This window comes from Trachemys scripta, chromosome 3 (assembly GCF_013100865.1).
Source record: "Trachemys scripta elegans isolate TJP31775 chromosome 3, CAS_Tse_1.0, whole genome shotgun sequence".
NCBI lineage: Eukaryota > Metazoa > Chordata > Testudines > Emydidae > Trachemys > Trachemys scripta.
In genome coordinates this window covers 44,371,328-44,392,993 of record NC_048300.1, presented here as the reverse complement: position 1 = coordinate 44,392,993, position 21,666 = coordinate 44,371,328, and the positions used below count along the sequence as shown (strand labels likewise).

General features: G+C 47.2%; 1 protein-coding gene across 1 annotated transcript in view; it reads left to right on the top strand.

The window, feature by feature from the left end:
- The first annotated feature begins 1,458 nt into the window (after positions 1 to 1,458).
- VASH2 (vasohibin 2) overlaps positions 1,459 to 21,666 on the top strand; it is a 58,747-nt gene continuing 38,539 nt past the window's right edge. The window contains exons 1-4 of the mRNA XM_034764585.1: positions 1,459 to 1,593; positions 2,309 to 2,757; positions 17,141 to 17,229; positions 20,659 to 20,715. Of these exons, the coding sequence (XP_034620476.1) occupies positions 2,482 to 2,757; positions 17,141 to 17,229; positions 20,659 to 20,715 (422 nt within the window). The 5' untranslated portion in view covers positions 1,459 to 1,593; positions 2,309 to 2,481. The remainder of the gene's footprint in view (positions 1,594 to 2,308; positions 2,758 to 17,140; positions 17,230 to 20,658; positions 20,716 to 21,666) is intronic.

Genomic DNA, 21,666 nt, shown 5'->3' with positions numbered 1-21,666 from the left:
CTCTGGGGAATCTTCTCAGAGAATCAGTGCAGGGCTTTATGCTTCTCTACAAACAGATCACTCTGCGTGGTGTTGTCAAGAAGCTGCACGCCCCTTGGCAGCTCTTTTTAGAGCAACATTAACTCCCGCAGGGATTTCTGCTCTAAATGGTCCAGACCTGAGGGAAGGATTCTGTGGAAAACAGGCCTTTCCCTTGCTCCAATCCAGGCTCTGATGCTGCAGAGCTGATAGGGAAGGCTTGAGGGTTCCTGGTGAGCATGCTGCAATGCCAGCAATCCCATTCTGCCTCAGCCCTGGGGACATGTTTTCTTTCTCCCCCGGCACCTTCCAATGGAGGGAAGAAAGGGACATGTGAGATGGAGTCTCTCCCTGGCTTACAGATAACCCATCCTGCAGTAACACAAGTGTGGACTCAGGGGAATGCTGTGCTGCGGTGCCCTGCAAGATAACACTTGTGAAGGGAAGCAACACTGCTCTTCTGGGCAATAAGGAAGAGGAGTTGGAAATTCTCCCTGGGGAGGGGAAATGGGGAAACCCTGTGGGACAATGTGTATAACTGGAATGTTAGTGTCGCTGGTTACAATCCATTGAGGTAGGGGAGAGAGAGTAAAAGTGTTAGGCAGGATGGCACTTTACATTAGACCAACGGTTCTCAAACTGTGGGTCAGGACCCCAGAGTGGGTTGCAATCCCATTTTAATGGGGTCACCAGGGCTGGCTTAGACTTGCTGGGGCCCGGGACCAAAGCCCAAGCCCCGCTGCCTGAGGCCAAAGCCAAAGGTTGAGGGCTTCAACCCTGGGCAATGGGGCTCAGGTTGCAGCCCCTCTGTCTGGAGCTGAAGCCCTTCAGCTTTGATTTTGGCCTCCCCGCCCAGGGCAGTCGGGCTCAGGCTTTGGTTCCCCCTCCTGGGGTCATGTAGTAATTTTTGTCGTCAGACGGGGGTCGGAGTGCAATGAAGTTTGAGAACCCTTGCTTTAGACCATGGTTCTGTAACTGGATCTGTATAGATACAAATGTCACCCCATGTGGATCTGATTATAGGACTAAGGTTTTAGATCGTCAACTGTTGGGGATAGGGATCATAGCTGTGAAGTGTCTTGCAGCTTGTGGGCACCACAGAAATAAATAATCTACCCTCATTTAGAATAATTAGTACAGTATGTTAAATAAATGTTCCGACATAGAATACTGTTGGTGCTAGAAAATTAATCTTCATCTACGTACAAATGTCTAACAGATGTAACACTCCGATTTATGAATTTAAACGCACCGAACCACTGGGAGCTCCAGACACTGACGGCAGCTCATCTCCAGCAATAAGTGATCAGATTTCTCCTGCTGGCCCCGCCCCCTGGCAAGATCACAGCCAACCAGAACTCGGCAAAGCTTCTGTGCGTGGCTTTCCAGCTCCTGGGGCCGCCCCTCTTTGTTGCGGCAGCCAATAGGGGCGCTCGGACCGTCGGCGGCTGCCGGGTAACATGGTTACGTGTCAGAGAGTAACAATCATGGAACATGGAATAAGGCGAAAGAGGCAGCCGCAGCAATCCCAGCCTCCCGGAGAGTCCATGGTGCAATGAATCCCGCTGCGACCAGGTATGGGGGCGGGGGCGGATTCATGGCAGGGGTGGCCTGTCTGTTAAAGAATGGCCGGCGGCAGCAGCTGGGGAAGCAGGCAGGCACCCACCCACTCCCAGCCCAGCCCAGCTCACTGCTGCTGGGGATCGCTTGCGAACGGACCCTTCTCGAGCTGAGCCTAAGATAATACTCTTAGTGCTGCAGTCTGGTTCTCTGCTGCTGGTGGCTGACACAGAATCCCCCACCTCTGAGGAAAGAGGAGAGGATGAGTGTGGAGTCTCTGGGCTTTAGTTCGAGGGGGATTATGTTACGTTTACATTTTGGACTCCAGCATTGTGTCAGATTGAACCGGGTGATGCAGACAGGAATCTAGCCAGAGTGCTATCGTCTCTTAATGTGACAGCCCTAAGCAGAGGGATCTAGCCAGGTCCAGGTCACTTGTCACCCCCCTTTGGGAACCCCCAGGGGTAATATGGAGCGGGATCTAGGTAGATTGCTATTGTCACCCTTGTGTGATGCCCTCGGGAGTTTTACAGAGGTGTCTCTCCAGATTGCTATTGTCCTTTTGTCTGTCAGTCTTAGTTGATACAGAAAGGGATCTAGCCATGTTGTTATCCTCTTGTGTGCCAGCCCTAGGTGATGCAGTAAGCTGAATGCTTTGCATAAACTCTGCTCCTCTTCTTCTGTTAACATGCTTTCTCTTTTCCTCTTTCTCATCCTCTGCTGGTTTTAGATTCAGCCCACAAGAGAATAAACCCAGCAGCACTCACGCTGGCTAATTTTAGCTAATAACCACTCTGCCTGATTGCGGTGGCAGCAAGTGAGAGATGGATAAGGTTTCCTTGTTGTGGCATTGAACTGTATACATACTTCCTACTTGGACTGCTCTCGCAATTCAAACCCATCATGACAGGCTCTACTTCCAATGCCCACCACTGCCCCCATCCCAAGGGAGCCAAAGGGGGCCGGTCAAGGAGCACCCATGCACGGCCTGTCAGCACTGCCAACAACGGGGGCTCGGAAGAAGAAGACAAAGATGGAGGGGTGCTTTTCCTCGTCAATAAAAGTGGCTTCCCTATCGATGGGCAAACCTGGGAGAGGATGTGGGTGCATGTGGCAAAGGTGCACCCTGCAGGCAGAGAGATGGTGGAGACAATAAGGAATGCTGCATACCTGGCTAAAGTAAGTGGCTCTAGGACTTGGCAGAACCCTGAGATCTCAAGAAACTTAGTACAGCAGTTGTTTTTCTCTGTCTCATGAAGCGTATGTGTATGTTATAGCTTGAGTGCAAATAACAGCTATAGTTAAGGTTGCCTAACTGTTTCCATTCTAAGCACCTGTTTTGCATCACGAATAATTTCTTGAAAACATCACCTATTGGTTTCTAGGCTTGGTCTCTGCCAATATATGTATATGTTTGCAATTATTTATTGACAGCTCTAATGCTGCAATGGCAATGCAAGTCTTCACTGCTGCAAAGATTTTTTTTTTTTAACAGTGAGGTAACTACTGCATGTTAGTTATCTCAGTGTAAAATCCTAATAGATATAAAGCACCATATTATATTATTTGTATTGCTTCAGCACCTAGGAGCCCCAGGCATGGACCTCATTTTGCCAGGTGGGGTACATACACAGATCAAAAAGATGGTCCCTTCCCCAAAAAGTTTATACTTAGATTGTAAGACAAGAGACAACAGATGTACTCCCCCATCAGTTTGTCTGTACCCAAGGAAACCGATGATGATGGTCAGTATGATAGACTGTGGTCTCTGCACATCAGCAGCCTAACTTGTCAAGTGTTTTTTTTTTTTTTGTAGGCATCACAGCAAAAGTGAGCTTTGAGGAAGGATTTGAAGGTGGATAATGAGGTGGCTTTGCAGATGTGTACAGGGAGTGCCTACCCAGTGTGGAGTTTAAATGGGACCCTCTAAGGGCTAACTTGGTGAAAACTCAGCTGGGAAGGAACACCAGCTCCTGAAGCCTGTGGGCCTGACAGTATACCTGGGGGAAATGGGAGAAAGCACAAAGGTGTTTGTTTGAAAATTTAACAAGAGGGCAATGGTGACTGGCATCATGGGCCTGGGTGGAAGTGGGAGGCGACCTTACAATTCTGAATGACGGATAATAGGTAAGGTGGGGATAGGTCATGAAAGATTTTGAAAGGGAAGACAAGTCGCTTATATATATATTTTTTGATGTGATAGACCAGAGAGAGCAAATGGAGGAATGCCAACAGATGGGTAATGTGGCCAAAGCGATAGACTAGGGAAATGATCTTTGCAGCAATGCTCTGAATGGATCCGAGTGGGGCAAAATTGCATTTGTGGAGGCCAGGGAAAAGGATGGTGTAGTAATCAAGAGGCAAGATAACAAGAGCTTGGATGAGAGTTTTGCTGTGTGAAAGGACAAGAAAGGCCTTATTTTGCTGATGTTCTGGTGAAAGAATCTGCAAGATTTAGACGTGGACCTCTGTTTAGGTCCTCACATCCAGGCTGAGTTGCACTGTAGAGGTTACCACGAGGTAGCTAGTAGGCAAGGTTTGCGCTATACTCTCCACCTGTGGTTGACCTTGCAGTAAAACTAAAAAGCCTTGTCTCCACTAGGGTTGTAGCTAGTGCACTCTAGTTAATCCATGGTAAAAACACATTTTTTTTAGCAGTCCAGACCAAACCTAAATTGAAAGTTAGCAGGTTAACAGCAGCTGCGTGGTGCACAAATGTACCATTCACTCAGCTGCATAGTGACCGTGTCCAGATTGAATGAGGAAGAGCTCTTAAGGAGTCCTGCCTCAGCCAAAGCAATCTTAAACCTTGACTTTACAACCTTGCTATGGGCTTTCCTGGCCTTTGAGTCCTTTATTTATTTTCTATCTCTGTCTTTTACCCTGTGTCTGTCTTTTCTGTTTAGAATGTAAGCTTGTAGGTCCCATTCTTGGTTGGTGCCTAAGCACCACAGTAATAAACAGGAATACTAATAATTACACAACCTTGACATTCTCTTAATAAAGAGGGTGAAATCCTGGCCCCATTGCGTTCACAGATTTCAGTGGGGCCAAGATTTCACCTAGAATGTGTGTATATGAGACTTTGGGAAAGTTTAGGTCGGGGACTGGACTTCACAGCTGGAGCCCATCTCTTTCCTCCCCCGGCCCCTTATATCTGTACTGATTTATGAATGCAAGACTGAAAAACCCTTGGTGAGGAATAGATACTTCGCATGTAGCTTTTGCATTAACATGTTAGTTTAATGAAAGACTGACCTGGGGGTAGGTGGACATAGGGCATGTACGCCATGGTGTACAGTTTAACATTTCTGCTGGCAACATTTCCTACTGAGACTAGCAGGTTTGTTTGGCTTTTCATCACACTCTGCTTGTCTCTCTGCTGCTGCATTAGTAATTATACTGTATTTAATGATCCGTCCACCCTCAGAGATTATGGTTTTGATTCTCTTCCCACATACGCTAGTGTAGATCAGGAGTAAAAACTGCTGGGAAAGAAGACTGGGGTGGGCAGGGGGGATTGGTTTGATAAATGTAGTATGTGTATGAACTTCAGATGGCTAGTTATATCCCTGTTCTTTGCCTAGGTTAGTAACTAGGAACCCTGTGCTTCTCTCTGCTCTGTGACACAGAAGAGAGCAAACACATGGAAGGAGGAGAAGAGACTTGGCCCAGATCCATAAAGGGACTTAGGCACTGCAATGCCTAACTTTTAGGCACCTAGAAAATCATTGGAACAACTTTGGGATCCACAAAGCCTGAGTTCGGTGCCTAGGCTCCCTATAAAAGCCAATATGCTAGGTGGGGAGATGCCAAGAAGGGGGAGAGGGCTAAGCCCCACCCTTCTGACAGAGTTCAGCACCTAAGTCTGGGCTGCAGGGATGTGCCCATCTCTGCTTGTGGTTCACAACTGGGAACTCCTCTCCCGGAGTCAGGTGGCTTAGGTGCCTAAGCTGTTTAAGAATGAATTAGGCACTTGCCTAGTGCCACACAATGGACCATTGGGATGGGGAGGAGGAGGAGGAGGAGGAGGAGGATCATGACTTCTTCTATAACTCTTAGCCCAGTAGTTAGGGTATTCCCCCAGGATGTGGGAGACACCCGTTCAGTTCCACCTTCTACTTCAGGGATGGCCAACCTGAGCCTGAGAAGGAGCCAGAATTTACCAAGGAACATTGCCAAAGAGCCACAGTAATATGTCAGCAGCCCCCCTCCAACTCCAAGCGCCTCCCGCCCACTGGCAGCCCCTCCAATCAGCGCCTCCTCCTCCCTTCCCACGCCTCTTGCAATCAGCTGTTTTGCAATGTGCAGGAGACTCTGGTGGGGAGGGGGGAGGGGTTTTGGGGGAAGGGGTGGAGTGGTGAAAGGAACTGGGGCAGAGCACGGGGTTGAGCAGTGTGCACCCCACAGCACATTGGAAAGTTAGCATCTGTAGCTCCAGCCTTGGAGTCATCACCTATGCAAGGAGCCACATATTAACCTCTGAAGAGCCGCATGTGGCTCCAGAGCCACAGGTTGGCCACCCCTGTTCTACTTGATGAGAAGGGATTTGGACAAGGGTTCCCCACCTCTCAGGAGAGGGCCTCAGCCATCGGACTACGGGATATTGTGATGTGGGACTTCCTCTGTCTCTTCTGTTGAAGTTGAATAATTAATTAGGCCAGAGAGACAGTGATTCTCACTCCTTAGCTGAGTAGTTGGGGCACTTGAGAGGTGGGGGATCACTATTCAAATGCCTTATCAAGCAAAGAGGGAATTGAATCAGGGTCTCCCATATCCCAGAGAAGTAACCTAACCTTTGGCAGAAAGAGTATAAGGGAGGCTGCCTTGTGGAGTTAGGCATTTTGTGTGGAGTTAGGTATACTCAGAGCATGCCTACTGGATGGAGCCCCACAGGCAAGATAAGAGGAGGAGTGCCTATCTTCCCCCAGTTTGTGGATCGCTCTGGGACCTAGAAGTAAGGATGCTTAAAGCAAGGCAGAAGTGCACATGCCCAGAGGCAGAAATATAGGCGCCCAAGGAACTTCTGCAGCAAAAATGTAGGCGCTGAGTGAGCTTAGGCACCTACAGGGTTAGGCAGCAGCTGAGTGGGGATTTTGTGGATTGCAGTGATGCCTAAATCTGGATTTAAGTTCCTTTGTGGATCTGGGCCTAAGTTTCCAGCTTTTTTCCCCTTCCCTTGAGCTTGCAGGAGCCTCTCTGTCTGAACACCGCACAGCTGTGGCACTGCCTCTGGCAACCAGGAGCAGTCACTCTCCAGGATTCTTCCCCTCAGGCTCAAATACAGGAGTTATTTCCTCCAGAAAGTCAGCAGTCCTGATCACCATGTCACCTCCCCTACTTGGAGGGCGTAGAGCTCAGGTGCAGCGTGGAGAACCCATAGCAGCCCATCCCAAAGGATCCACTCGTCTGGAACATCCCTTCCCTGTGGAGCGTCAGGTTCTCTTGGAGTTTGGAGGCCCACACTCTGCTCCCTTTAAGGCTGTAAAGCCCTGCCCCTGGTAGGAGCATGGAGCGGAAACCCTACAAGACGAACTGGCTGAATCAAATGGAGTTCTTGAATTCTCTTCCCTGCTCCTTGGAGAGCTTTACTGCAAGGGTGTGTAGAGTTGGGCCTAGCAAAGTAACTAATATGGAAGTTGGAAAGGTAAGTGACTGAGTGTCCCTTAGCCAAGTCTTCCCTGTGGAGGTGTTTCTCAAATGACAGTTAAGATCCATGTGAAGTGGGAACGTTTGACTTCAGCATGTCATGCTTCCTCTGAAGTGTCAGGTATGTCCTGGACAGAGGTAAATGCTATTGCATGTGGTCCATTGGTCTTTGCTGCTACGGCAGTTCCTGGGTCTTATAGGAAATAGCTAAGATGAAATGTTGTTAGATGAAGGGTCCATCTGCACCTGGTGGAATGAAGCACTTGTCATGCTTTCATTAATGACATGGAAACGGATCAAGCTTTCTAAACCAATGGCTAAAGTGTTTCCAATACAGACTGAGAGGGGATGACGGGGGGAGCTGACAATCACAATGTATTTACCATCACAGTCAGCAACAGTTGGGTTCCTAGTGTAGTTCCTGCTGCTTATTTCTTTGATTTTCCTCTCCCCTGTTAATATAATAGTGTGGACCAGGTCTTGTCCTGGAATATGATCTACTCCTGCTTAGGAGTGCAATATTGTAAACTATGGTACTAATGATAACATCATAGCTGCTTGGCTGCTGACACTTTACTATGCTACTCACAGGCTCATGGAGTTTTTCTTTGCATCATGTTTTGTGGCATCTTTTAGCTCAGCCATAGTCAATTTGTGTTAGGAAGAGATTGGATTTGGGATCTTGTACAATGCATCAGGTACTAATGTCTTTTCTAGCAGGTTCTGCTCTTTGTGTATCTGGCAACACTCTTCCTGGTGATTGTCTTTAGATTTAGACGCTCTTGTGGACCCTTTAGCTGACTTGAAACACTTTATTTTTAATCTGGTTTGTGTGGGCGATAATGGTAGTGGTGTGTAGACTGTAAGACACGCACACTTTGTCCGTTCAGAGTACAGAGGGCTAGACAAGGTGTGTAGGCCACCTTGTACCTGTAGATTTCCTCCCGGGTAGAAAGGATTGAAAGGTCAGAGTTCCATTGATGACTTCACCGTTGATCAGCATCTCTAGTTGCTATTAGAAGATAGCAAAGTACATACTGGACTTGATTCTCTCCCCTTGCTTTCCAGTCCCAAAGGGTTTGCTGCATCATATGACTTACACTTGGAATGTCTGTGGTGATTGATGAAGCAACTGGTGAACGAGCAGAAGCATTCCAAGTACACCAGCATGCTGAAGGCCACCTGATATAGCTGAATGCTGGGGAGCACTGGTGGTGATTTCCTTCTTTGCACTATATTTCAGTATCTTCAGAGTTGAATCCCCATTCCATGTTATGTATGTGGGAGCCCCGCAATAGTGTAGAGATAACACTTGATACCTGTCAAACTAGACAGCTGATAGTTTCATGTGTTCTGTTTCTGAAAGGTCAGGCTACTAATTCCTGATCAGTGGGAGAAGAATTACCATCTCCTAGTGCTTCATTCTCCTTCCACTATGGTGCAACAGGAGACCTCCTGGCACTGGGTGGCTGGCGCCTTTAAGGGGAAATGGGCCCAGTCCCACCTGTGACTAGTTAGCTGCCTCCCAGCTGATCCCAGGGGACAAGTGATTGCCTGAAGAGCATCTGGTCCTTATAGAGGCCCACAAATGCTCAGTTGGGCTGGTGAACTACAAAGAATAGAAAATGGAGCCCCAGTTCTTGGATGGCGCCTAGGTAAATGGGCTGGGGAAGGAGAGAATTGTAGGGCATAGAAAGGCTCCTATAGGAGTCCCTAGGTCAGGGCACTGGCTGAGAGAGGTGAGAGAAAAGTCTTTGGGAGCTGTAGCCCGTGTGGGGCAGAAGAACTTATTTATTTTGATATTTTGCCTAAGTGTCTAGTTAACCAATAACTCCTGCCTGGAGGCCAGGGCCTAAAGTAGTCACTGGTGTAGCACTGATCTTGCTCAAGCTGGTAAGAGAGTCCACTACCTTGCACCTTCCTTCTAAAAAGTGAATCTTAGTCTCTTTTATATTTGCAGTAACTAAAAGCTGAACCTGATTTCTATTCACATAGCTACTTGCGTGAATTTGATGAGTTCAATTTGGATTCTGAATCATTTTAATTCCCAGTGATGGGCAATGAGTTTTCCTCCCTTTCCAGAAAGTTGCATTTGACTGAACTAATCCATCTTAGCATTAGACTCACTACCTCTTAGTGTAGAGCAGTAAGCAGCTTCTGAGTTTGTCTGTTGGGCTGCTGTTAGTGGGACAGATGTAAATTACAGAAACACAAGGCTGATTTTTCTCCCTTTCCCTCCCAACACCGGATTCTCTGGAAATGAAGACGTCTCCCTAAAACACTGATTGAGCTGTCGGTTTGGAAATGCCAGCATCTTCAGGATTATCCCCGTTCCCACCCTGCCCCCATCTTCAGTTTATTATCAGTATTTACGCTAGTAAATTGTACTGGTCCTTTAGCTAGTACTTTTGCTATAGTGCCAGCTAGCCTTGCCTCTCAAAGTGTCTTGCAAACGCTAATGAATGAAGCCTCCCAACAGTCTTGCTGATGGCTCCACTCTGCTGAGTAATAATGGGAGTACATACAGAGGGAGGGCACGGAATCAGGCCCTAGGGTCAGTAAGTATTACGCAGCAGAGACTGAGTTGCAGAGGCATTAAGTGACTTGCACAAGGTCATGTAGGAAGCCTGTGGCAGGGCTAGCAATAGACTCCATATTGCTTGAAACCTGGTCCTGTGAAAAGTACTAGCCTCAAGACAATCCCTCCTCTCTGTGTGGGCTTTAATACAGACTTTGGACCTGACTTTGATCTCACCCATATCTTATACTGGGGTAGCCCCATTGACTTCAATGGAATTATTCTTGAATAACATTGGTATGAGATCAGAATCTGCCCCTTTGTCGTATGTCTCTGTTAATCTGTCATTCGCTTTATAATTCATGAATGGCTGGGTTCATGTTTCCTTCCATTCTGTGCTCCTTCAGCTGTTCAGTTATCCCATTACAAACTCCTGCAGATGTCTTGCATCTGTTGGGACATGTGGCTATGACTGGAGTGCTCTGTTTTTGAGGGCATAGTATTGACACAGAGCCACGCTTCGCTTTTAAATGGGAGGTTAAAACTTTGCTGTATTAGCATTTCATGCATTGTTTGTATGGAATGAGCAGGTAGAATTGTGGGAGGACTGATCTTAGCACCTTTGTCTGGAGTAGTTGCCAACTCTAGGTGTAAACTGAATGGAAAAATGCAGGTTGGAGGCTTGGAATTTACCCCTAGTTGCTTAGCCTAGCTGTAAATGTGCTAAAACAGCGGTCCTCAAACTTTAGCAACCTGAGGCCCCCCATTTTGATTTAGAAAATTTTGTGGACCCCCAAGCATCCCGCTCAGCCCCAAGCCCTGCCCCTATGCCATCCCTTTCCCCAAGGCCCCACCCCATCCCTGCCCTCCCTCTTCCCCGCCTCTTTCTGCCCCCTCCCCTGAGCTCACCCCATCCCCGCTCCTCTCCTTCCCTCCCTCCCAGCACCTCCTGCATGCCGGGAACCAAGTGTACTTCTGGGGGTCTGCAGGCCCCACTGATCAACTTCTCCTCCTCCCTCCCTCCCTCCCTCAACTCTTCCTGCACACTGCGGAACAGCTGTTCCCTGGCATGCAGGCGGCACTGGGAGGAAGGGGGAAGAGTTGATCAGCAGGGCCAGAGGACCCCCTGGAGTACCCTCGCAGACCCCAGTTTGAGGAAATGCTGTGCTAAAAGATGTTAGTTTAAAATGATCTTATCCAGCTAGTGCTACTCAAGGTATTAAAAAAATAATAAAGCAAATTGAGATTTTTAGCTTTTGGAGTTCTTTGTTTATAAGACAGTCCTCAGATATAAATTTCAGAAGTTCACTTGGATTCCATGGGCCAAATTCATCCCTAGCATAAGTGTAGTGATCAGTAGAGTTATTCCAAAGAATAATTTGGCCCTATGTATTTTACTCAAAGTCTCTGTCTCTGAGTAAGTACACAGATGACGTGAACTACACTATAGAGAACTGTATTATTATTATTATTATTTGGAGGGAGGTTTCCACAGGCTATTTCTACTTGTGATACACTCCTCTATAGGTGATGTTCTGCAGGGAGTAGTGAGTAGCTATCCACTGACAGTCAGTGCCACTGAAGACAAACTGTATGTGTTCCCTTGGTATTCAAATGAGAGCAGCAAATGGTGCTTCAGAAAGTAGGGTCCATGTCACTTCACTTCCTGCATGTGGTAAGGAGAAGAGAGACTCCTCAGTGGGGACAGCACAGGAGAAGAAGACTAATGGGTTTCTGAAACTGAAATTTCCTGAGGAGACATAGGACCTTTGGTCTGACAGCTCTGTCAAGATTAGGGTTACCATATTTTAAGTGTCCAAAAAGAGGACACTCCATGGGCCCTGACTCCGCCCCTTCCCTGCCCTCTTGCCCCAGCCCCGCCCCTTCCTGGCCCCACCCCAACTCCGCCCCCTCCCCTTGCCCCTCCTCCTCCCCTGCTTCCGGCGAACATTTGATTCGCGGGAAGCCTGAAGCAGCAGGAGGGGGCTCCAGGCTGGGGTGGGGGGTTGAGGCACAGGAGAGGGTGTGGGCTCTGGGAGCTATTTTGGTTTCAGAAAGAGGCTTGGGGTTGGGGCAGGGGGTTGGAGTGCGGGAGAGGGTGTGGGGTGTTGGCTCTGGGAGGGAGTTTGGGTGCAGGAGAGGGCTCAGGGCTGGGAAAGGGGGTTGGAGTACAGAAAGGGGTTTGGGGTGTGGGCTCCCAGCTGTGTCTACCTCAGGAGGCTCCCGGAAGCGGTGACATGTCCCTCTGGCTCCTAGACACAGAGGTGGCCAGGGGGACTCTGCGCGCTGCCCCCATCTGCAGGCGCTGTCCCCATCTGCAGGCGCCACCCCTGCAGCTCCCATTGGCTGCGGTACCCGGCCAATGCGAGCCATGGAGCTGGCACTTGGGACAGTGGCAGTGCTCAGTGCCTCCATGGTGGCCCCTGCACCTAGGAGCCTCGGACATGCCATCTGCTTCCAGGAGCTGCGTGGACCCAGGGCAGGCAGGGAGCCAGGCAGGTAGGAAGCCTGCTTTAGCCCTGCTGTGCTACTGACCGTACTTTTAATGGCTCGGTCAGCAGTGCTGACCGGAGCCACCAGGGTCCCTTTTCAGCTGGGCTTTCCAATCGAAAACTGGACGCCTGGCAACCCTACCCCTTTTCCCTGCCCCATTCTCCAACATGCCCCTTCCTTCTCTTTCTGCTGGAATAGGAGGGTGACTCATAAAGCTGCTTCTATCACTCTTCTGGTAGTGAAGAAGGTGAATTCTCAGCAGGGTTTGCCCTAACAGACTGGAGAGGCTGGCCCATAGATTTCTCTTGCATTATATTGGTTTTCAGACCTATATTTGTCTCAGTGTTACCTGTCCTGGGCATCCATGTTCTCTTGTTTGCTCTAGTTAACAGTCTTTCCCTAGCAGTTTTGGGGACTGAGAAGAAAGTTGAAGAGTGGCCTGTCTGGAGTTAAGCTATTTAACTTCTACTAATCTGTTTTGCTTCCAGGCTTTATTGTAAGAGGCTTTCAACCTGAGGTGCTTGCTTTGCCTGGTGTATCACATCCAACAAATATTATCCTTGAATGCGTGAACAGAATTCTGTCATGGCATGAAGGGCCAAATCTGGGTCTGAGCATTGGGAGGAAGAGGTTGAGCGGGCTGTAGCTGTAGCAGGTGGCTTGTGCTTTGGGAGCAGAATTGGGGGAGGCCAGCCAGCACTGCCGTCAGCACTAGTAGCCTCAGAGATGTGTGTCTTGGTGAGGACCCGGTCTCACTGGATGGTGCCTGTAGAGCTACTTGCAAAGAAGCGCTCGCTGCCCAGTGTCCTGAAGTCATTACCCATAGGCATAGTGCCTCCACAGCCACCTTCCTCTCTCTCTCTCACTCTGGCACTGCCTGTAGGTTCCCTGTGTGTTTGAGCACACAAGGTTTGAAAGTATTCTTGCAGGGCTTGAGCTGTAAGCACTTGGAAAGTGCCGGCTGGAGCATGGAGAGCTCCACAGAAAACAAACGTCTGTTTTCCCCTTGCTGCCCAATCCTACAGGGTGCTGAGCACCGCCTGTGAAATGCTGAACATCTTCAGCTCCCACTGAAGTCAGTGAAAGTTGAAGGTGCTCAGTACCTTGCAGGATCAGGTCCTTGGTTGCTACTTTGGGGGAAGATTGTCTGCTGTGTGGTTCTGAGACACAGCAGGGTTCCCTGGCTGGCCTTCCTGGATTCCAGGCAGACCCATCCTTAATGTTTTAACATAATTGATAGTGGAATGGCTTCAAGCATAACAGTCTTGCAAATCTGACCTTTCCTGAGCCATGTAGTGTCTGTCTGTGAGAGCCTGTGTACGCCTCACATGATTAAAAAAAGATAAAAATCATTTTAAACTGCATTCTCTGACTTCATATACATACAAAACTTCAGTATCTAGTCATTCCTAATGGGACACTGTGAGATTATTGATTATTTATAGGGTGGTAGCATCCAAGCGCCCCAATCGGGATTGGGGTCTCTATTAGGTGCTTTACAAACATAAAGGGTTGGAGTGCTTGGTGTTGGCCTGAGTCGGCTTCTCTGGAAGTCAATGGGAGTTTTCAAATTGGGAGTAGAATACGGCTAACTGAGTGCTTTTGAATAGCCCACCCAAAGTGTGGGCGTGTCTGTGTAACGTAAAAAAGAAAGGGGTGATTTTACTCTTAAGTTTACAGCAGCATAAATGACTCAATGAAATTATTTGAAACAATCCATGTTATTTTTCACCATTTTTACTCTGTGTGCAGTTCCTGCAGTTTCTGGTCTATGGGCAGCAGCAGTGTCCCAATGGTTGGGTTGCAAGAAGTAAAGGGGAATATTTTGCCGGCAGACACAAAACATTTCTTTGTTTAACTATTAATTTATTTAGGAGGTTCTAACAGGTTTACAGATCCTTGCCATGTAAATATCAGAGACAAAATAATAATCATAACAGTGAGCTTTTGTTTAGAGAAAGACCTTATAGATTGATATAATAATCAGATCACTCTGTTTAACATAGTGTTACTATAATACTGAATGAGTCTTTTTACACTACCCATGTTGATGCTGACAAATATTTTTTTCCCCTAAAAGCTATTTAAAAAAAAAAAAACTTATTAACAGACATGAACTTTCCATACAAGTGTTAACAAATCTGGTTCATAACCTGTGTTTGTTACCATTAAAAGACACATTTGTGTTTGGTCAATGTCTTATTGTTTGGGGTTTTTGGTTTTTTTTGTTTTTTGTTCAAACTCCCAAAATGGTAACCATACATTATAAATGTCTTGATCCTAGGCTGTCATATTTTCCATTGAAAGGATTTCCCATACTTTATTTTTCCATGTCGCTGATATTGGAGGATAGTGTGTATATGTGTGTTTTGTTTGGTCCTTTTTCAAAGAAAAAAAATAAATTGCGCATCTGGCTGCTAGTAGCAATTGTCTAAAACCTATAGTTTGGGCCTAACCTGTCTGAGTCTTCTAAACACCTTGGGTGAAAGGACCTATTGAAACTAGTAGGAGTTTTGCTATTATCATAGAATATCAGGGTTGGAAGGGACCTCAGGAGGTTATCTAGTCCAACTCCCTGCTTGAAGCAGGATCAATCCCCAGACAGATTTTTGCCCCAATCCCTAAATGGCCCCCTCAAGGATTGAACTCACAACCCTGGGTTTAGCAGGCCAATGCTCAAACACTGAGCTATCCCTCCCCCCATTGTCATGAACAGTGTCAAGATTTCACCCACTCTTTCTGAACATTGCTGTCCTGCTACCCAACCCATGGATGTGTGAATTGTTCAGTCTGTGTTAATATCATTATTACAAATACACATTGTCTACTTGAAATTAGGCTTATAATGATTGCAGTTGTTACTTGTTCAGTACAGCATTCAAACTAATTTAAAATGATAAATTGGAGTTCAAATGTATTAGGCAATCGGAATTGGGTACAGCTGCGGGATAGTAGTTTACTGAAGGGATTTGCAGGAAATATTCAGGAGTTTGGGAAACAATCTGAAACTATTCTACCATCACAAGGTATGGGGAGGTAATTCTTAAGGCCAATTCTGCCTTCAAATACATGGGTGCAGTTCCCAAAGGACTGCAATCCATGCATTCATCACTTGTTTCTCCAATGGAATTGTATCATGTTTCTGATGGTAGAATTGGGCCCTAAGACCTACATATTCAAAACCTGTGGTGATTTTTTGGTGCCCAGTCTGTGATACTTTAAAGAGACCCTTTTTTCCCCAGGAAGTGTTGATTGCCCACTCTTTGAAAACCAGGCCCCTTTAAGGTGTCTCAAGCAGGCACCCAAAAATGGAGTCCTCAAAATTGCTAGACACTTTTGAAAAGTTTGGCCTAGTATTTTAAATAAACAGCTCCTCCTGAACTTGGTTCCCTAATACAAGTGCTTTATACTTAACAAATTGGTATGTCTGTAATGCAGGGACAGTGGTGTCTGGCTACTGCCTTCTGCAGTGGTTAGTGAAGTTACGTCTTTTATTTATTTATTTATTTATTTATTGTGTCATGTTAAGTCATTAATCACTCATACAAAAGGATGAAGAATGCTGGGTAAAACAATGAGCCCTATAATGCTGGCACAGAAGGAGCTTTAGTAAATATCTTGGGGAAGTTCTAGACTGGCAGTGATGGGCAGAGACTGAGATGTGTCTCCTCAAGGCAGTGATGCAACATTGTTTGTTTGATTTGGTGAAATTGGCTTTAAACAGGCATGGAGTTAGAACTGACCTTGAAGATGGTCCTGTCCAAAAAGGCTTGAACCGGTAAATGCCTGAGTCCTTCCTGTGAACCACTGAATGTCCCAAATTCCCACTGAAAACTAGTTGGGGTTGAGATCAATTGGCACCTCAAAGTCTTGGGTCGGGATTAGGTCATTGTAAACTAGTGAGCTCTTTGACCAGCCCTCAGACCAAAGAACACTCTCCAGCCACGGGATGCCAGTCCCTTTCTTCATGGCTTCAGTTATTTCTTCAAAATAAAAACTAGTTAACACAATCTGAACATATCAATTATGTCCTTTAACCCAGCGCTTACAGGATTGCACTGCACAGGCTGTCTGTCTGGGAGTCTCTCATGAATTGGAGGACAGATTTTTAAAGGTATTTAGGTGCCCAGTGGAATTTACAAAAAGCTCCTAACTCCCATTGACTTAAAAAATCTGGCCCCAACTGATCTTCAAGCTGTCACCTGAGCCCTAGCCCCACAGCCTCAGCAGGGAAGGCAGCTAATTAGCCCCTTCCCCTTTCCCCCATGACCATTATAATGTGACAGGACAGTACGGCAAAAGCTGAGCTGGGACTGCCTGATGAATCCTTGAGCTTTGTCGCTACCAGCAGACTTAGGGTCCAGTGCTGCACTCTGTTAACGAGCCCTGACCACTAGCAGATGGAAAAATTTGTATTGTCAAAGTTGCTCTTTGTCTCCATTCATCGCGCTCTCTCTCTCTCTCTCTCTCTCTCAAGATAGATAAAACCAGAGATTAAAATTGAAGTTAATACTCTAAAGAGTCCGGAACAAATCCAGCATTGGGATTCCATTAATCTGAGTGAAATTGGTTTTTCTAGTTTTAAAACGCAAACGCTTTTGGTTTCTCTGCCAGGATCTCTCAGTCTAGGATGATATTTAAAGGCTGCCCCTTCCTCATGCCAGTGGTCCCACCGGAGAAGATGCAGGGTAACTCCAGTGAACGTATAGTTCACATTGTTGTAACCGAGATCAGAATCTGCACTATTTACATGGGGCTGATTGCTTTCATATGGGGTTTTCACTCTCGGGCGCTAAACTCTGAATTGTATCCCTTTAAGCACCAGCCTTGAGAGCCGAATTGTTCTAGCTGCTGTCCTGGAAGCAATAACCAATATCATCTTTTTATCCTTTTTGTTTTCAGCCTTCAGTGCCGCCAGTGCCAAACTACAGGCTCTCCATGTCTATCCCAGAATGGCTTCAAGCAATACAGAATTACATGAAGATGCTGCAGTATCCTTCTTGAGTTTGGCCCTAGGGTGGGTGGCAGAGTCATTACACTCTGCATTGAACCCACAGGGTAACTTACTGAAACACGAGGCTACCGCAAAGGGAGAGGATAATTCAGGAGGGAAAAAACTCCCACTCTGTCAGCACTTGTGGAGATTTGTGACACCACCTAAGTGTCGAAATCCTCATTCTGGTCTTCAGGGCAACACAATTAGCTCTTAGTGACACTGAGCAGAATTTAACTGAAGTGCCAACTCAATAGATGAATAGGAATGTTCAGAACAACCTCCTAAGTCAATTTCAAAATGATCAGCATTCACGGCGCCTGGAGTAATATATTCCAGCCTCTCCTGATAGCTCACTTTCAGTTTGCATTGCCACTATCCACCCCTTTCCCAATCTAGCTGCGGCCTGTGATTACAGCGTTTTTCCCCTCCAGGCTGAATCTGACCCTCACCTTCTCAGCCACAGCTAACGCTTTTCACTGAGGGAGGGATTCGGCTGCCCCTGGGCCAGGAGGTGGGCTGCACTTGCTCAGCTACCTGAGAGTGGACTCCAGAAGGGCATACAAGTGGCTTCCTTCTCCCCTCAACTTGAGCCACTGCTCAAGCAAAACACACAGACAGAGTCCCCTGCTGCATTTCTGCTTGGGGACTTTTGCTGCTGCTGCTCTCCCCACGGGGAAGCAAAGTGCCGGGAATGGAGATGGAGACCTGGTCCTGACCTCTCCAAACCAGCGCCCCCCCTCCCCCCGAGTGAGGCCTGCACGTCTGTGAGCATGCCCTGGGGTAGAGCTTGATGCTTAGGGGAGAGCCACTTCTCAGTTTCTTGGCTTTTATGGATTTAATCAGAACCTTACATGCATTTCTTCCCCTTCTCTCCCCACCACTGAACATTGATTGTGTTTCCATGGCACATGGGCAGGGTGATGGAATGAGCAGTCACTGGCCAGAATATTTACTCCTGGGGAATTCTGTGCCACTGCGCATGCATAGAATTTGTCCCCCGCAGATTTCTTTGCTTCAACAGAAAATTGACTTTCTGATGGAGAAGCAAAGAGAAGCCACAAGAGCGGTCATGCGACCCCCAGCAGTATGTTTTGGGTGCTCAGGGCAGCTGGCAGAGAGGTAAATTACCTTGGGGCAGGAGGCAGGACTGGCAAAGATCCGGCTGGTGGCTCCTGCCCTGTGCCGAGCTCAGCTGTTAGTCCCGGATAGGCAGGGGAGGACGGGACTTCCTCTTCCTCGGCACGGCATCTGGGGCCGTATCAGACCCACCCCCAGATATCTGCCCCAGCTGTAGGAAGCTCTACAAACTGCTCCCACCGTGCCGCGCTTCCTGCACTTATCACTCCTCAGCTGCGGGGGGAGGGATCCCTGTACGGGGAGCTGCTCCCCCATCCGCCCAACCCCCATTCATCCAGACCCCCTCATACCCAGACCCTCCCGCCGAGCCTCACCCCCCCTGCACCCAGAACCCCCCCGATGAGCCCCACTCCCCCTGCACCTAGACCACCCCAACAAGCCACCCACACCCAGATCAGCACCCTACTGAGCCCCAAGCAGCTGCACTTGGATCACCAACCCAGAGCCTCACTGCCCCAGCATCTGGACCCCCCACACACCTTTTTAAGCCCCCCACACCCAGATTGCCCCACACAGAGCCCTTTCAACCCACATCTGGATGCCCCCACACTAAGCCCTCTACTCTTGGATCCTGCATTGCTGAGCCTGCCTGCCCACACCTGGTGCACTTGGCATGGAGGGATAGGGCCCTTGGATGTTTTGGGGGCAGGTCCGGTCCTTGTGCTGTGTTGGGGTTGGGTGAAGCCTCACTGCTGAGTCCGTATCCTGGAGGGGGAGGGGGAAGTTGTACAGTGATCTCCCACCTCTGTGCAGCCAGTGGCCTGTGCTCCCCAATGCCATGCTGGAGCCTCCACATTTATTTGACAAATAAAATGTGCAGAATTTTAAAATATTGTGCGCAGCATTTTAAATTTTTTGGTGCAGAATGCCCTCAGGAGTAAATATTGAATTAGCCTCTTTCATCTTGCACCATTTGCCAGTTATTTCTGCCCTCTTGTAACTTTTTGTGGGGGTCTTTATTAGATGGAAAAGCAGTGGAGATTGAAACAAAGGCACATGAGGGGCTGGTGAGCATTTGGAGGGAAAACAGGTAGTTGGAAGAGTATCCAAAGATAGCAGGAAGTTTGGTAGGCCAGGCAGAGCAGCGATAAAGATCAAAGCACTAGCAGAAGTTACAGCAGCAGCTGAACCTGAGCGGGAGAAGCATGGCTAACCTGTTGTTTAGAGAGCACATAATTTGGGCTAGGTTTGGACCTGGAATTTCTTTACTCCTTGGTGCATGATTGCTACTCAGACACAGTGAGCTCTGTTAATAGGCATTAAAGGGAGGAACGGTGTGATGCAGACAGGAGGCTCTGTCACACTATGAAATGCATATGTGGGATTTTTAAATTTACGAAGTAGACACCACTCTACTTGGTAGGTGCTAGAGATGGCCTAGAGAACTCAAAGTTTGGATCCAGACCTAAACAGGCTTCAAAATCTGCTGGGTTTCAAATGCAGGGATTTGATTTCTCATGGAGGGCTATCATGCCCCTCTGTTTCACTCAGAATGCTCCAAGTAAGGGCAACCCAGCTCAGACTTCAGGCTCTGTTTTGTCTGTAGGGCCTGATTTTCATAAGTGCTGAGCATCCAAAACTCCAGCTGAAGTCAGTGGCAGCTGCGGGTGCTCAGTTGTTCTGAAAATTCACACCACTGGTGCTGAGAATCAGAGGCACATTCAGTGAAATGGTCCTGACATTTTGTTTTTCCACTAGCGTTCTGTGTGCTATGAGCTTGTGGCTCATTCCTCACCGCGTATTGTTAACAGATGTTCTCACTGTCTTGCTGTCAGGGAGAATGACTTGCATCTGTTTATATTTGGAAATTATCAGCCACATGTTGCCTATAGGGAAACCTACATGAATAGCACAATTCTTTTTGCATGAAGGGGAGGTTATGAGCATTCTTTAACAATGAATGAGGTGGGCTGTTCTAGATAGATTTATAAACTTTACTTCTCTTTTCCATTGTGATTCTTTCCTTCCCCATACTAACAGGAGAGAGATCTGAGATGGAAAGAAAATTAATAATTATCTCTTGCAGCATTTAATATTTGGATCAGATTTAACAACCTCTTTCACTTGCGTCTCCTCACAGTTGAGAAAATAGAATTCAGTTTTATTTCACATATATAGGATTTAATTTCTGCCATGAGATGCGGTGGCTTTTTAGTACCTGCTTTATGCTTTCAGCGGAAATTACGATTTGAGAGTGAGAAGAGACTTTCCATCACCTTGGTGAGCTTTATTGTTTTGTTGTCTGAGTCTTTCTTAAAGTTACTTTACTTTAAATGACAAAATCCAGATACAATCACACAGGAACTCAGTTCTTTGAAATTAGGAAAACAAGACCTCTAAGTGGGTAAGTGGCATCTGCCTGCCTGCAGATTGGTTTGGTTCTCTTACATTCCTGAGGCTCTGAGATAATCTAATTCTTTTCCTGGACAGGTATATACAGATCCTCAGCTGGTGTAAACTGACATAGCTCTGTTGAAGTCATCAGCTAAAGATCTGACCCATAGTTTCTCTCTCCTGTACTTCACTGTGACTGTAATCATAAATGCCTGGCCTGAGTACAGTTTGCAATTGAGACTGATGGCAGTTCTGGGATGAATCTGGATTCGATTGAGAAGGTCCAGTACTCATCTCTGTGAGTGCTTCCAGTCTGGGTCATTATGATGGAAGTCTTCCTTGCTTCCTACCTATATCCCTCCCCTCTTCCCCCGTTTACTGTCTACTCAGACAGCATAACCCCACATCTCCCCCATGGCTTCTTTTCCTATGTGGTACTGCCCTGTTAACTTCACATTCCTTCCATACGTTCGTATGTAGATGGATGTCCGTTGTATTAGCTTTCATCTGACAGAGAGACAGGTGAATAAACAATCTGACAGGAAACCTGTTTCTCCACCTCTGCTGTGATACAGAATCTAAAAACATATTTTCCGTATACTGTATGTACACTTCACAATGGTATTAACAACCAGTGTGACCCTGGTTTTCATTTAAGACCTCACATGATGGTCTTTGTTGAACCAGAATCTAGCAAAATCAGGATATTCCTGTAACCCCCTGGCAACAAGGGTGGGGGAGGGTCTAATGTCAGTCATTTCCTCTATTTACCCATTTATCTCTATCTTTTTTTATAAAAGCTGGCAGCACTTTGATTTTTCTCGTTATTACCTTCCTGAAAGGGCTTTTCATAAAGTCTGCTAGGAGCTTCATTGATGGGGAATAAAATAAACCTGTATAGAGCTTCGAAGAACACAGCTAAGAGCAGAGGTGACCTCACTTTGTGACACCCCTGGTGTCA